The 15,784-nt window shown below is 44.7% G+C and overlaps 1 protein-coding gene across 20 annotated transcripts in view; it reads right to left on the bottom strand.

Annotated features, from left to right (window-relative positions):
- Positions 1–15,784, bottom strand: part of LOC105497845 (phosphatidylinositol-4-phosphate 5-kinase type 1 alpha) — a 54,721-nt gene continuing 38,937 nt past the window's right edge. For 13 of the 20 annotated variants that reach the window (XM_071085647.1, XM_011769314.2, XM_011769306.3 and 10 more), the window contains 8 exons: positions 13,907–14,112; positions 12,035–12,118; positions 11,126–11,174; positions 10,280–10,364; positions 8,036–8,182; positions 7,738–7,867; positions 2,672–2,717; positions 1,537–1,676 (listed from right to left, as the gene is read on the bottom strand). In XM_071085647.1, coding sequence (XP_070941748.1) covers positions 1,674–1,676; positions 2,672–2,717; positions 7,738–7,867; positions 8,036–8,182; positions 10,280–10,364; positions 11,126–11,174; positions 12,035–12,118; positions 13,907–14,112 — 750 coding nt within the window. In that variant the 3' untranslated portion in view covers positions 1,537–1,673. Of the gene's footprint in view, positions 1,677–2,671; positions 2,718–7,737; positions 7,868–8,035; positions 8,183–10,279; positions 10,365–11,125; positions 11,175–12,034; positions 12,119–13,906; positions 14,113–15,784 lie in introns of all 20 variants that reach the window. The other 7 variants (XM_011769307.3, XM_011769304.3, XM_011769308.3 and 4 more) reach the window with 4 other exon arrangements.

The raw sequence follows: 15,784 nt of genomic DNA on the forward strand, positions 1-15,784 counted from the left end.
TCTAAATAACCGATTAAAGTTTATTACATTAAAACCATGTATCACTTTTATATTGTATTTGCCATTTCTGAACAATACAAAGTAAAGGCAAATAGTGACACTTCATAAAAATGTTGATTCCCCATTCCTTTCCCTAAGACCCAGCCCTCCCTTAAATATTCCCTCCCACCCCTAACAGAACTGTGTCCTTAATAAAACACTTAAATACATCATAAATAGTAAATTATGAAAAAAAATAGCAAGAACTCTTTCCTTCTTGTAAAAAAGAACATGGCAGCAAAGACAGGCAGCCAGAAACTGGCTGGGGGTGTCTAATATAGACAGTTATTTGGGGTATGGGCTAACATATTATCAAGGCAGGGTGGGATAGAGAAGGGATAGAACAAGAATTCAACAATCTGCCTGAGATACCAGGCCCCCTTCTTCCCCTGACAAGAGTGGAAGAATCAGATGGAAAACCACAACTCTTGTAGATGGGGAGGAGAGGGCATATGTAGCCCCCATTTCCAACTTCCCTGCATGAAGACAGGGGGGTAGGACATATGGCACAGCAATGACCTCACCAAGGCAAGAATCTGCTGTCTCCCCATGAGTTTAAGAAAATATTTCCTGGTCTCATAGATACGGACTGCCTGATAAAACAGACAGGTGTCCCCTCTTCACCTTAGCTCCACAAACAGGAGAACACTGTTGGAAAAGATGAGAAGAGCAAAAAAATCTCCTTTGGAGAATGATCTAAAATTCATTTAGTAAGTCTTCACATTTAGAAAATCAACCAGAATATATTTCAAATTGCAAAATAGTAATAATTATTATAGCTTGGCAGTGAACAGGATTCTGCCTAGGAAGGGCTATGATCTCCCAGCCCATGGCTGCCTCCTGTTTTAACAAAAGGGGTAAAGATTACCCCATGTCCCACTCTCCATTCCTTCAGCCTTAAGAAATTCATCAAGAAAGGAGGAGCTTAAAGAGGAGCTGCTTCTGGCAGAGCAATCACTACTCTTCTCTTCACAAACACCATGGCTCTTCTGAGGGAACCCTACGAATAGGCATCTCGTCAACACTTCTGGAGTTTTGATCTGAAGCTGGCTTGAAACTGTGTGCTGTGTGCTTTTTCCTTTTTTCAGGAAAAAAAAAAAAAAAAAAAAAAAGAACGCTGAGAGGTGGTTAAACTCCCTTATCCCCCCAAAAACCTTTACAGAGATTACAGGGGTATTCTTCCAGGGATCAGGGAGAAAGAACTAAGGTGGAGATAATGTGCCAGCTAGTCTGTCCTGAGGAAACTAAGAGTCCAGTTCCTGGTCAAAGATGAGGGGAAAGAAAACTGCCAAGTACAGCAATCCCATTTCCAGCATGAAGAATGGGGGTCTGAAAAAAATTCAATTGTGGAGGCCAAGGGTTAGCCAGTTGAAAATCCGTACCACCCAACTCTGGAGTGGAGGGGATGCTTCGGTCCTCAACTGTCTGAGGCACTAATGCCCATTCATGAGGAAGGGGAAGGAGAGGAGGTTCTTCTTCAGTAAGAAGATGGAGGAGGAGCTCCCCTCGCTTCTATTACACTCCTTTTTTGATGACCAAGTAGAAGAAAATTCAGCATTGCTGGGGCAAGGGCTGACACATCTCGGGATCACAGAGATGGCAGAATCTTGTTCCAGGTCTTCTGAGGCTTTGGCTTACTGTAAAAGGAGAGTGTAAAGTTAAGGATGTGGAGTATGAGATTAAGCAGGAATGGATTTCAAGCGTTAAGAAGTTTCTATTTCAGCTTCAGCCTCCAAGTATCAGGTACCAAAGATATTTTTTAAAAAACAAGATGGCGGCCGAGCGCGGTAGCTCATGCCTGTAATCCCAGCACTTTGAGAGGCCACTGCACTCCACAGAGCGAGACTCAGTCTCAAAAAAACAAAACAAAACAAAAACAAAAACAAAACAAACACGATGGTTGGGTGCAATGGCTCACACCTGTGATCACGACACCAGAAGTTCGAAACCAGACTGTCCAATATGGTGAAACCGTGCCCCTACTAAAAAATACAAAAATTAGCCGGGCATGGTGGCCTGCGCCTGTAGTCCCAGCTACTCCGGAGGCTGAGGCAGGAGAACTGCTTGAACCCAGGAGGCGGAGGTTGCAGTGAGCCAAGATTGCACCATTGCACTCCAGCCTGGGCAACAGAGTGAGACTCCATCTCAAAAAAATATATAAATAGGCCGGGCGCGGTGGCTCACGCCTGTAATCCCAGCACTTTGGGAGGTCGAGGCGGGCGGATCACAAGGTCAGGAGATCGAGACCATGGTGAAACCCCGTCTCTACTAAAAATAGAAAAAAATTAGCTGGGCGCAGTGGCGGGGGCCTGTAGTCCCAGCTACTCGGGAGGCTGAGGCAGGAGAATGGCGTGAACCCGGGAGGCGGAGCTTGCAGTGAGCCGAGATTGCGCCACTGCACTCCAGTCTGGGCCACAGAGCGAGACTCCGTCTCAAAAAAAAAAAAAAAAAAAAAAAATATATATATATATATATATATAAATAAAAATAAAAACAAAATAAAAAATAAAAAACAAGATTTAGGAGGTACCCAGATCCTCTAATCTTGCCAATTAACTTCCTGCTCCAGGCCATGAGTGATCCTCTTTATACCCTGCAAAACGTTCACCTCCCACACATCCCAGACACTCACATGGGTGAACTCTGACTCTGCAACTTCAAGCTTTTCCAAGGTTGTACTAACAGGCGAAAAAAAAACAGAAGCAGAGAGAAAAAGAATTAGAAGACAACAACAAAGGACTCCCCTCTTAAATCTCATACTGCTTCTCTAATTTTCACTTCAGAATCAATTTAGAATTTGGAAAGAAGAGGCTAAGAAGCTACTCGATTTTGAAGCATACTGTTTTATTTATTTTTTTTTGAGACAGAGTCTCGCTTTGTCACCCAGGCTGGAGTGCAGTGGCACGATCTCTGCTCACTGCAAGCTCTGCCAGGGTTCACGCCATTCTCCTGCCTCAGCCTCCTGAGTAGCTGGGACTACAGGCGTCCACCACCACACCCAGCTAATTTTTTTTTTTGTATTTTTAATAGAGTCGGGGTTTCACCATGTTAGCCAAGATGGTCTCGATCTCCTGACCTTGTGGTCCGCCTGCCTCGGCCTCCCAAAGTGCTGGGATTAAAGGCATGAGCCATAGCTCCTGGCAAAGCACACTGTTTTAATTAACTATATTTGGCTTCTTGAATACTATAAAACATTTCCCAGTACTCTGCCCTCTTCTGTTTCAATCTCCAGATGTGGTAGGTACTCTCTAAGATTCCCCCCAATAATCCCTGCCTCCTGAGATCCATGCCATTGTGTAATTCTCTCCCCTCTCTAGTGTAGGCTGCACTTAGTGATTCTCTTCTCCTGGACAGAATGCGGCACAGGAGATGGAATGTCAATTCGGAGATGAGATTATAAAAATATCATAGCTTCTTCTTGGACTCATGCTCTAGCCCCTGCTTGCCTGCTCTGAGGAAATTCAGCTCCTATGCTAAGAGCTGGCTATGGAGAGGGCGATGTGACAAAGGAACCGAATACTGCCAACAACCATGTAAGTGAGCTGAGAAGCTGATCTTCCCTCAGATAAGCTTTTGGACTAATAGCTTGACTGTAATCTCCAGAGAGAACCCGAGCCAAAGGCATCCAGCTAAGGTACAGAAACTGGGATAACAAATTTTTGTTTTCTTTTTTTTTGAGACAGATCTCACTGTTGCCCAGGCTGAAGTGCAGTGGCACAATTATGGCTCACTGCAACCTCTGCCTCCCGGGTTCAAGCAATTCTCTCACCTCAGCCTCCTGAGTATTTGGGATTATAGGCACGCATCACCACGCCTGGCTATTTTTTACATTTTTAGTAGAGACAGGGTTTCACCATGTTGGCCAGGCCGGTCTTGAACTCCTGGCCTCAGGTGATCTGCCCTCCTTGGCCTCCCAAAGTGCTAGGATTACGGGTGTGAGCCACCACACTCGGACTGAGATAACAAATGTTTGTTTCTGACAGCTAAGTCTGGGGTAATTTGTTACACAATAATAGATAATACAGATTTTTGCACCTGGAATTGAGGTGCTGCTGTAACAAAAATCTAAAATTTGGGGGTGGTGGCCCAGTGCGGTGGCTCATGCCTGCAATCCCAGCACTTTGGGAGCCTGAGGCAGGCAGATCACCTGAGGCCACGAGCTCAAGACCAGCCTGAGGAACATGGCAAAACCCTGTCTCTATCAAAAATATAAAAATTAGCCAGGCATGATGGTGCATGCTTATAATCTCAGGTACTTGGGAGGCTGAGGTAGGAGAATCGCTTGAATCTGGGAGGTGGAAGTTGCAATAAACCAAGATAGTGCCACTACATTCTAGCCTGGGGGACAGAGGGAGACCCTGTCAGCGGAGATTGCAGTGAGCCAAGATCGTGCCACTGAACTCCTGCCCGGGCAACAGAGTGAGACTCCATCTCAAAAAACAAAAACAAAACAAAACAAAACAAAACATTGGGGGTGGCTTGGAGGAGCATTTTAGTGAAAAGTTAGTGTCCTGAATATGCTGTTTATAGAATTTTGGACTTAAATGGGGTTACCAGTGAGGGCTTAAACTGAGAAAAATTTTATTGGAAATTGAAGGAAAGGAGATCCTAGTAAGGTAGCAGCATAAAGTTTAGCAACAATGTGATTTGTGATTATGTGAAAGTAGAATATGTGCCTAAAGAATTGGACAATCTAGCTAAGGAGATTTCCAAGCAAAGTCCTGAAGGTGCCACCTGGTTTTCTCTTGATGCTTATAGTAAAATGTAAGAGAACAGAAAGAAATTATGGGAAGGACTATTAAACAAAAATACCAGAACTTGATAGGTTTTGAAAATTCTAAGCCTCTCCAGAGAGCAAACGATGCTAAAATTAAGAAATGATAGGCCACATACTGTGGCTCACTTTAGGAGGCAGAGGGAGGAGGACTGTTTAAGACCAGCCTGGTTAACACAGTGAGACATCATGTCTACCCCCCCCCAAAAAAAAAAGGCTTTTGAGCAAGGATAAGCTCCAGGGCACTGCCAAGAAAATGTGGTCTAAAGATGAAGCCAAACGTGACTGTGAAACATTTCAATAAGACCTCAGAAAAACAAAAGGTATTGGTTCAGAGTATAGTCAGCCCTCAGTATCTGTGGGGAACTGGTTCCAGAACCTCTCCTTGAATATCAAAATCCACAAGCACAAGTCCCTTACATAGAATGGTATAGTATTTGCATATAACTTATGCACATCCTTCATATACTTTATTTTTATTTATTTTTTTGAGAAAGGGTCTCGCTCTGTCACCCAGGCTGGAGTCCAGCGGCACGATTTCAGCTCACTGCAACCTCTGCCTCCTGGGTTCAAGCGATCCTCCTGCCTCAGCCTCCTGAGTAACTGGGACTACAGGCACATACCACCACGCCTAGCTAATTTTTTAATATTTTTGGTAGAGACGGGATTTCACCATGTTGCTCAGGCTGATCTTAAACTTCTAGGCTCAAGTAATCTGGCCGCCTCTATCTCCCACAAGTGTTGGGATTACAGGTGTGAGCCATCACGCCTGTCCCTCCATATACTTTAAATCATTCCTAGATTATTTATAATAACTAATGCAATGTAAATACTATGTAAATAGCTGTTATACTGCATTGTTCAGGGAATAATGACAAGAAAATTCTGTACATGTTAAGTACAGACACAACCATTGTAGGCCTAACTGTACAATACATGTCAGCAACAACATAACATTTTCGGAATTTTTTTTTTTTTTTTTTTTTTTTACTATTTTTTCTTTTCTTTTTTTTCTTTTTTTTTTTTTAAGGGACGGGGGTCTCATTTTATTGACCAGGTTGGTCTCAAACTGCCTCAAGCAATCCTCCCACCTCAGCCTCCCAAATGGTGGGATTACAGGCATGAGTCACCATACCAGGCTCTCAAGTATTTTCAGTCCACAGTTGGCTGAGTCTGGGATGTGGAACCTGTGGATATGGAGGGCTGATTGCGCTATTCAGTCACACAAAAGGCTGTTCAAAAGATTATGTTTCACAGATCCTTTCAACCGAAAAGCAGGGTCTGTAAGCTTAGGTCTCATGAAGAAGATATTTATGAGTGTGGATTTTGTCTAATGGAGTAAATCCCAAGGAGAATCACAGGAGGCTTGGCCGGGCGCGGTGGCTCAAGCCTGTAATCCCAGCACTTTGGGAGGCCGAGACAGGCGGATCACAAGGTCAGGAGATCGAGACCATCCTGGCTAACATGGTGAAACCCCGTTTCTACTAAGAAGTACAAAAAACTAGCCGGGCGAAGTGGCGGGCGCCTGTAGTCCCAGCTACTCGGGAGGCTGAGGCAGGATAATGGCGTGAACCCAGGAGGCGGAGCTTGCAGTGAGCTGAGATCGTGCCACTGCACTGTAGCCTGGGCGACAGAGCGAGACTCTGTCTCAAAAAAAAAAAAAGAGAATCACAGGAGGCCCACAAAATCTTCTGTATCAGTAGAAACACTGCCACCTTGGATCAAAAAAGACAAACAGTACAAAATAAAGAGACCACTAGTTCCCCCAAAATTCTACTGGAAAGCAGCAGGCTGAGAAAAGAACTCAGGTAAAAATACACTCTAGCTTTGATGAAAAAGGAAGACTCAAAAGACAAAACCAAGAGTCTAGAGGGTAGAGCCAAGAACCATGGAGAATTATTCTGCTTTGAGGCCTAATAAAAGAAACTCCAACATTTCCTGGATTTTGGAACAGCTAATAAAATCAATGACTCCTTTTTGTGCCTCCCATTCTCCTCTTTTATGTACAGAAATGTGTATATTGGTTATCTAATGCCTGTCTCACCACTGTGTGCTAGGTACACAGGGAAAGAATAACTGTCTCGTTAGTTCCACAAGTTCACAGATTGAGAAGAACTGTACATGAGGAGCCGTGCTTAAGGAACTATACCTGGGGGGCTCATCCAAACCTGGACCTAATTTAAGTAATACAACTCTGGACTTTGAGCTCATGCTACAATGGGATGAAACTTCTGGAGATCCTGGAAGGGGTCAGTTTATTTTGGACATGGAGGTATGTAAATTTCTGGAGACCAGAGGGCAGACTATGACAAGCAGTTTCTAAGATGGCTCACAATGATCCCTGCGCCTCCTGGTATTCACACCTCTGGGTAATCCCTACCTCTTGAGTGTGGGCTGCATTTAGTGAACAGAATATAGCACAAGTAGTAGAATGTCAATTCTGAGATTAACTTATAAGAGGCTATGGTTTCTGCATAGGCACATACTCTCTCGTTCACTGTCAGATAGGCCAGGTGCCATGTTCTGAGCTGTCCTATGGAGAAGTCCATGTAGCAAAGAACTGAGGGAAGCCCCCAGACAACAGCCAGTAAGGAACTAAGGCCTTCAGTTCAGCAACCCACAAGGAACGAAATCCTACCCATAACCACATAAATAAGCTTAGAAGCAGATTCTCCTATTTGAGCCTTCAGATGAGACCCTAGCCCTGGCCAACAGCTTAAATGCCACCTCATGAGAAATCTTGAGCCAGAGGACCCAGCTAAGCTGGGCCTGGATTCCTGACCCACAGAAAGTATGATATATGTTTGTTATTTTAAGCCACTAACCCTTGGGGTAATTTATTACGATGCAATCATATTATAGAGGTTTCCAAGGACTTGAAAAGAGAGATAAGATTATATGGAGAAAGGGGTCAATAAACAAACCTTGTAGTTAGCATTTGCAAAGTCTCTCCAACTATAGGTGAGAAACTGGGGTCAGGAATAGGTGAGCCCTCACTGATTTCCTCCAAAGGTGGAGTCTGAGGTAAAACATCAGGACGACCAAGGTGAACGCCTAGAAAAAAGAAAGAGAAGATGGGGTACGGTAAATACAAGGAAAAATATGTAGCAGCTTGGCTTCCTGGATAGAAATGGGAGCAGAGGTCCTAGCCAGACAAGGTAAAGGCTCAGAAGGAAGGGAAGGAGCACCCAATCATGTGGAGACCCCAGCCATAGTGCTGACCTGGCTCCACTTCCGCCTTTGTTGTCACTTGTGCCTTGTGTTCCCCAGAGACCGATGGTTGGTAAGTAATGCAGGAGTTGCCACTGGAGCCTACTCGCCGAGAGAAAGATGAGCCAGACCGAAACTTTTTGGAGGGAGAAGGCTTCACTTCAAAAGGGAAAGAGAGAGCCTACTTAGCAACCACCTTAGCAACCATTACCAAGACATCCATACGAGTAATTGCTAGTATCCCCAACACACACCCAAAGTTGGTCTGAAAAGTGAAAAAGCTAATGTCAACAAAGATGGGCTCTATGAACTACTATTCGGAGAACAAGGTGTTAGCTCACTTCACTTTCCAAGAGGCATAAAACCTGGAAGAAAGGAAACATATCCACACCTACCCCTCCAACATGGAGCCTTGACAGCTGCTCTACTTCCATCAGATGAAACGTACCCTAATGCATTATTCCTTTTTTTTGAGATGGAGTTTTGCTCGTTTGCCTATGCTGGAGTGCAGTGGCGCAATCTTGGCTCACTGCAACCTCCGCCTCCAGAGTTCAAGTGATTCTCATGCCTCAGCCTCCTGGGTAGCTAGGATTACAGGCATGCGCCACTAGGCCTAGCTAATTTTGTATTTTTAGTAGAGACGGGGTTTCACCATATTGGTCAGGCTGGTCTCGAACTCCTGACCTCAGGTGGTCTACCCACCTCTGCCTCCCAAAGTGCTGGGATTACAGGTGTGTGCCACTTCCCCCGCCCACTTTTTCTTTTCCTTTTTTTTTTTGAGATGGAGTCTGACTCTGTTGCCCAGGCTGGAGTGCAGTGGCGCGATCTCGGCTCACTGCAAGCTCCGCCTCCCGGGTTCACGCCATTCTCCTGCCTCAGCCTCCCAAGTAGCTGGGACTACAGGCGGCCACCACCATGCCAGGCTAATTTTTTTTTTGTATTTTTAGTAGAGAGGGGTTTCACCATGTTACCAGGATGGTCTCAATCTCCTAACCTCATGATCCGCCCACCTCGGCCTCCCAAAGTGCTGGGATTACAGGCGTAAGCCACTGCGCCTGGCCCCCTTTTTTCTTTAATAGTATCCTATAGTAAAACCTAAGAACTTTTTTTGAGATGAAGTTTCTCTCCTGTCACCCAGGCTGGAGTGCAATGGCCCTATTTCAGCTCACTGCAACCTCTTCCTCCCAGGTTTAAGTGATTCTCCTGCCTCAGCCTCCTGAGTAGCTGAGATTACAGGTGCGCACCACCACCCGGCTAATTTTTGTATTTTTAGTAGAGACGGGGTTTCAACATATTGGTCAGACTTCTCGAATTCCTGACCTCAGGTGATTCACCTGCTTTGGCCTCCCAAAGTGCTGCGATTACAGGCATGAGCCACCGTGCCCGGTCAAGAAAGGTAACACTTTCACTCTACATCTTCTTAGCACGTATGTGCCCAGCACTAAATAATTGACCCTTGTATATCATTTTGTAAAGATTGAAATGATTTTTTTCCTTATCTTTTTAAAATTTTTTGTAGAGATGAGGTCTCATCATGTTGCCCAGGCTGGTTCCAAACTCCCGGGCTTAACTGATCCTCCTGCCTTGGTCTCCCAAAGTGCTGGGATTGTGTGAGACACTGCACCCAGCCTGGTTTTTCCATATCCCTTAAGACTATCTGGCATGCCTAGGTCCCCTCTCCCTTGCCATGTGACTAATGATGCCTAATAGGAGAAGAAGGGAAAGAGAAGTTAGAATTTGCTGTGGCAGCAGCATGGAAGACTTGCAAAAAAAGAATATTGGCACTTTCTAAACAAGAAAGTTGAGGAAAGAGACTAAAAACATGTGCTAAGCAGAAATCAGTAAATGCTTCTCTAACCACTTGAGATAGTCTAGAAGATAAAACAGAACACTGGTAACCTCATTGCGTATCTCTGTACATAAAAGTCTGGCTCTGCCTATCTCTGTGGCATGGATCCTACATCCACAACTACACTTTTTTTTTTTTTTTTTTTTTTTTTTGCAAATCCCAGTTCCCCAGAAATGGCCCTCACCTCATTGACATATGCAGGAAGAGCCAAGGGGGAAACAGCAACTTGGAAACGACTGTGACAGACTGACTAACACAAAGGGTAAGAAATGGCTCTCATGGGATGTAGGTGGGAGGAGATGCCTCTGGCGTTGGCAGCTCCCTACCAGAGGTGTCCTGCCCTCTGTTCTCTTGGGGTAAGGGAGCCACTGGTCAGAGTAGGCAGTCACTTGGTAGAAACCACTTACAGGGAATCTTCTTAAATACTGTGTTGCACATGAAGCGCTGGAACCGTTCAGCGTAGAAGCCTGGGCGATGCACTGAGACAGTATCCTGCAGAGCAGAAGAAATGCTATAGAGTTAGAGGGAGGCCCAGCAAGAGGACCTTTAGTCCAAGGGCTATCTTCCCCCAGACTGAGCCCCTAGCAGAAGGGTAAAACCCACAAATGAAATAAATGGAAAAGGCCGGGCATGGTGGCTCACGCCTGTAATCCTAGCACTTTGGGAGGCCGAGGTGGGCAGATCACCTGAGGTCAGGAGTTCGAGACCAGCCTGTTCAACATGGCAAAACCTCATCTCTACTAAAAATACAAAAATTAGTCAGGCATGGTAGCGGGTACCTGTAATCCCAGCTACATGGGAGGCTGAGGCATGAGAATCGCTTGAACCTGGGAGGTGGAGGTTGAAGTGAGCTGAGATCATGCTACTGCACTCCAGCCTGAGTGACAGAGCAAGACTCCGTCTCAACCCAGCACTTTGGGAGGCCAAGGTGGGCAGATCACTTTGAGATCAAGAGTTTGAGACCTGCCTGACCAACATGGTGGAACCCCGTCTCTACTAAAAGTACAAAAATTAGCTGGGCATGGTGGCGTGTGCCTGTAGTCCCAGCTACTCGGGAGGCTGAGACAGGAGAATCACTTGAAACTGGGAGACGGAGGTTGCAGTAAGCGAGATCATGCCACTGCACTCCAGCCTGGGTGACAGAGTAAGACCCTGTCTCAAAAAAAAAGAAAAAAATTGCAAGAAACTGAGGAGGCCAATCAGAAGTGATGGAGGCAGAAGTGGGTAAGAGAGCCTCTAGTATTGCTACTTACCCCGTCATGTACCAGGGCTTTCCAAGAGTGCTCCAACTTCTTAACAAACCTGCAAGAAAAATGTACATCACCTCCTCATGTCATTTTTCAATAAATGATCTTAATAACTTTATATTTTAGGGGGTTAAAGGGCTAATAGAAAACCTTCAAAAGACAGAAGCTGAGAAAGCACATCTACTGGTACACTGGTTTTCCCAAGAACAGACACAGCAGTGCTGGGTCATCATGGAGACCAATGTTGTTTCTAGGTAAGTCAATTATTCCCCCATGGGAAAAGGGCAATTTATGTCCCTGGCAAATCAGGAACATGAATATTTATTGTAAAAGGAGAGCTGAAGGAACAGATGGGCAAGACTGGAAAGGGTAGTTAAAACTGGATGATAATACTGAACCAACAAACCAAGTACTGTCCAGTCCTCATTAGTACTTAAAACCTTACAGGAACAAAACCGGGGTCTAACATTTCCAGCTCCTCCCTGGTGATCACTTCATTGCCTTAGTTCCACAGGCTGATACTTTTTACAGAACACAGTGACCCTCCTGTTTTTCCTCCATGGAAAAGGGCAACGTTTCTAGCTGTATCCCAATGTGGAGCATGACTCATCTCATAGGTTTTTGCAAAGAGCCAGACAGATGGCATATTCCACCCTGGTGCTTCCAAGACTGACTCAGCTTTCCACAGAAGGTATACATTATGTCTGGGGAGATGGGGAAGGGAGGGTTGTAAAGGCCGGGGAAAGAGGCAAAATCAAGGAAATAAACCATCTGAAAACTAATGAAGTAAGTAGCCAGACTGCAACTCACTATTCTTGCTTCCGGAAGAACTTGGCAACAAACCCATCTAAAAGAGAAACATGAGTGGTTATCTGTATCCACCCTCTCTTAATTTGGGATCCATATGCTCCTCACCTGTAAGACTGCAGAATGTCAATGATGCCAATATAAAGCAGAAGCCTTTCCCCTTTACTATTCCGGGCAGGGATGCCACCCATACTGGAAAAGGCAAAAAGGAAAGGGTGAGAAAATCTGTTGGCTAGTTTAGTCAGATCAGGACAGGGAAGTGAAACCTAAACATAACTGCCTCATCTTCCATAAACCAGGAGATCAGACAATAAGTGATCAAGAAAACAAAAAGAGAAAAAAATATATTTAAAAAACAGGAGAAAATGAGATCCTTTCTCTAACCCCAGGAACTCTCTAGAGTATGTATTATAATCTAGTTTTCTCCAAATCTCCTTGCCTACCTCTTCCACTCTGATTCCACCAAAGAGAATCTAAAATTCCACTACTCAGCAATTTTGGGAATGCTCTCCTAATTAATTCAACTTCAGTACTTTTGCTATCTTAATTTATGCCCACTAAGACACTCTTCTTGAGAGTCATGTTACAGGATATCTTAAAAAAATAAACAATCTAATATTTGTGGTATTTCAGTAATTACACTTACTAGATAGATCCATGATGAAGAAGGATGCCTTCCACAAAGAAGTCTGTAATAATTTTTTTTTTGTTTTTTGAGACAGGGTGGGTCTCATTCTCTCTGCCCAGGCTGGAGTGCAGTGGCATGTACAGTGGCTCACTGCAGCCTTGACATCCTGGGCTCAAGCAATTCTTCTGCCTCATCAGCCTCTTCAGTAGGGGGGACCACAGGTGTTCACCACCACACTTGGGTAATTTTTGATTTTTTGTAGTGATGAGGTCTCATCATGATGGTCAGGCTGATCTCAAACTCCTGGACTCAAGTGATCCACCTGCCTCAGCTTCCCAAAGTGCTGGGATTACTGGCATGAGCCACTGTGCCCAGCCCATTAATTATTTTTTATTTTTTATTTATTTTATTTATTTATTTTTTTTTGAGACGGAGTCTCGCTCTGTCACCCAGGCTGGAGTGCAGTGGCCGGATCTCAGCTCACTGCAAGCTCCTCCTCTCGGGTTCACGCCATTCTCCTGCCTCAGCCTCCCGAGTAGCTGGGACTACAGGCACCCGCCACTTCGCCCGGCTAGTTTTTTGTATTTTTTAGTAGAGACGGGGTTTCACCGTATTAGCCAGGATGGTCTCGATCTCCTGACCTCATGATCCGCCCATCTCGGCCTCCCAAAGTGCTGGGATTACAGGCTTGAGCCACCGCGCCCGGCCAATTATTTTTTATTAAGTTCTAATATATTACTAACAAAAAGATTAAAAAATGATAATAAAGTTCTAATATAATTTGCAGACACGCATCTAAGACTATAATTTTTTAAGTCTTTAATTCTTGAATAGCTCTCCTTCCCACATACATTATAAACCTGAAATTAATCTTCTTTTCCTTTCATATTAAGCAAGCTCATTCAAACTCATTCTATACTTCTGTAAACATTAATGTTACTGATCCAACTGCTGAGTCAAGGCTACTCCTTTCCAGAAGCTGGGTCCCTTCCTAAAGAAAAAGTGCTGTGGCAGGGCACGGTGGCTCACGCCTGTAATCCCAGCACTTTGAGAGGCCAAGGTGGGTGGATCACCTGAGGTCAGGAGTCCATAGACTAGCTTGGCCAACATGATGAAACCCCGTCTCTACTTAAAATACAAAAAATTAGCTGGGTGTGGTGGTGGGCGCCTATAATCACAGCTACTCAGGAGGCTGAAGCAGGAGAATCGCTTGAACCCAGGAGGTGGAGGTAGCAGTAGGCCGAGATCGTGCCATTGCACAACAGCCTGAACAAGAGTGAAACTAAAAAAAAGAAAAAGAAAAAGTGCTGTGGGCCTATGTTCTCCTCCCTAGTGGCCCTGAGCCCACTCACTGGTCATCAGTCTCCATGGTGCCACCCCGTCGAGCCTCTCCCTGGATGGATTCCATGGCTGTGGAATACAGAGCCTTTTGGGGGGCTGGTCTTCGAGTGTCAACTGAGTACTGTGTTTCGCTGCTTAAGGGCTCTCGTTGTGCATGATCTATATTATGGATTGACATCAAGAGGCTATAATCCATTATCTTGAAGCTCTGCAGCACCTAACGGAAGGAAAAAACATGATCTGAGCCTTGGGAGAAATAAAAATATTTTGCAGGATCTCACAATTTTTTTTTGTTTTTATTGAGAAAGGGTCTCAATCTGTTACCCAGGCTACAGTACGGTGATGTGATCTCAGGTCACTGTAGCTGCAACCTCCCAGGCTCAAAGGATCCACCTATCTCAGCCTCCCAAGTAGCTGGGACTACAGGCACACACCACTACACCTGGCTAATTTTTTATTTTTCGTAGAGACAGGGTTTCACCATGCTGCCCAGCTGGTCTCTAATTTCTAGACTCAAGGGACCTGCCTATCTCAGCCTTCCAAAGTGCTGGGACTATTCGTATGAACCACCACGCCTGGCTTGACAGCTTTCATGATGTAATTATTTAATTTAGCCTTACAGTGAACCTGTAAGGCTAAACACAGGATTATCCTTTGCCTCTTCCTACTTTTTTCCCTGGAGAAAAGTATGTTAACCCCCCTCTGGCTAGATTTTATTTATTTATTTATTTTATGCCCCCACCCTTTTTTTTTTTTTTTTTTTGGAGACTGAGTCTTGCTCTGTAGCCAGGCTGGAGTACAATGTTGCGATCTCGGCTCACTGCAACCTCCAACTCCTGGTTCAAGCGATTCTCCTGCCTCAGTCTCCCAAGTAGCTGGGATTACAGTGCCACCCCATCCAGCTAATTTTTGTATTTTTAGTAGAGTTGGGGTTTCACCATGTTGGCCAGGCTGGTCTCGAACGCCTGACATGGTGATCTGCCTGCCTCAGCCTCCCAAAGTGCTGGGATTACAGGCGTTAGCCACTGCGCCCAGCCTGGTTAGTCTTTATTTACATACCCTTAGCTTTCTCTCATTTGAGTAAATATAATTTTTCCAAGTCCCACTGCCTAGCCCACAAGATTGTCTTTGTTCTTTCCATGTATGTCTCCATGAAGAGAACACTACCTTCTCAAGAGAACAAGGAATACGTATTTGTGCTGTGAAGATTCCACAATGAGGTTGTGGTAAAGTACACTTTGTGACAGAACAGATCTGTGGTAGGACCTTATATGACTAGCTTCAATTGAGTTAAACATTTACTGAATCCCCACCATGTAGGCACTGTGCCTCCTTACAGAGATATAAAGATATTAAAGAGAGAGTTTCTGTCCTCAAGGACATTATACATTTAGAAAGGGATACAAATGTAAAATAAACACAATACAGTTTAGTATGTGCAACACTGGGAAGTGTTCACATGATAGAAGAGTACAGAGGTCAAGAGTGATATCTAGGCCGGGTGCGCTGGCTCACACCTGTAATCCTAGCACTTTGGGAGGCCAAGACAGGCAGATCACTTGAGGTCAGGAGTTCAAAACCAGCGGGCCAACATGGTGAAACCCTGTCTCTACGAAAAATACAAAAACTAGCCAGGCATGGTGATGGGCGCCTGTAATCCCAGCTACTTGGGAGGCTGAGGCAGAAGAATCGCTTGAACCTGGGAGACAGAAATTGCAGTGAGCCGAGATCGTGCCACTGCACTCCAACTTGGGCGACAAGAGTGAAACTTGTCTCAAAAAATAAAAAATAAAGTAAAACGTAGATACATTTATCTATTAATGACAGGGGCAGCATGAGAGGATGAAATAGGATAAAAAGTTAAGGTAGCTTGTTAAGAAACAAAGCTA

The sequence above is a fragment of the Macaca nemestrina genome, chromosome 1 (assembly GCF_043159975.1).
Source record: "Macaca nemestrina isolate mMacNem1 chromosome 1, mMacNem.hap1, whole genome shotgun sequence".
Taxonomy (NCBI): domain Eukaryota; kingdom Metazoa; phylum Chordata; class Mammalia; order Primates; family Cercopithecidae; genus Macaca; species Macaca nemestrina.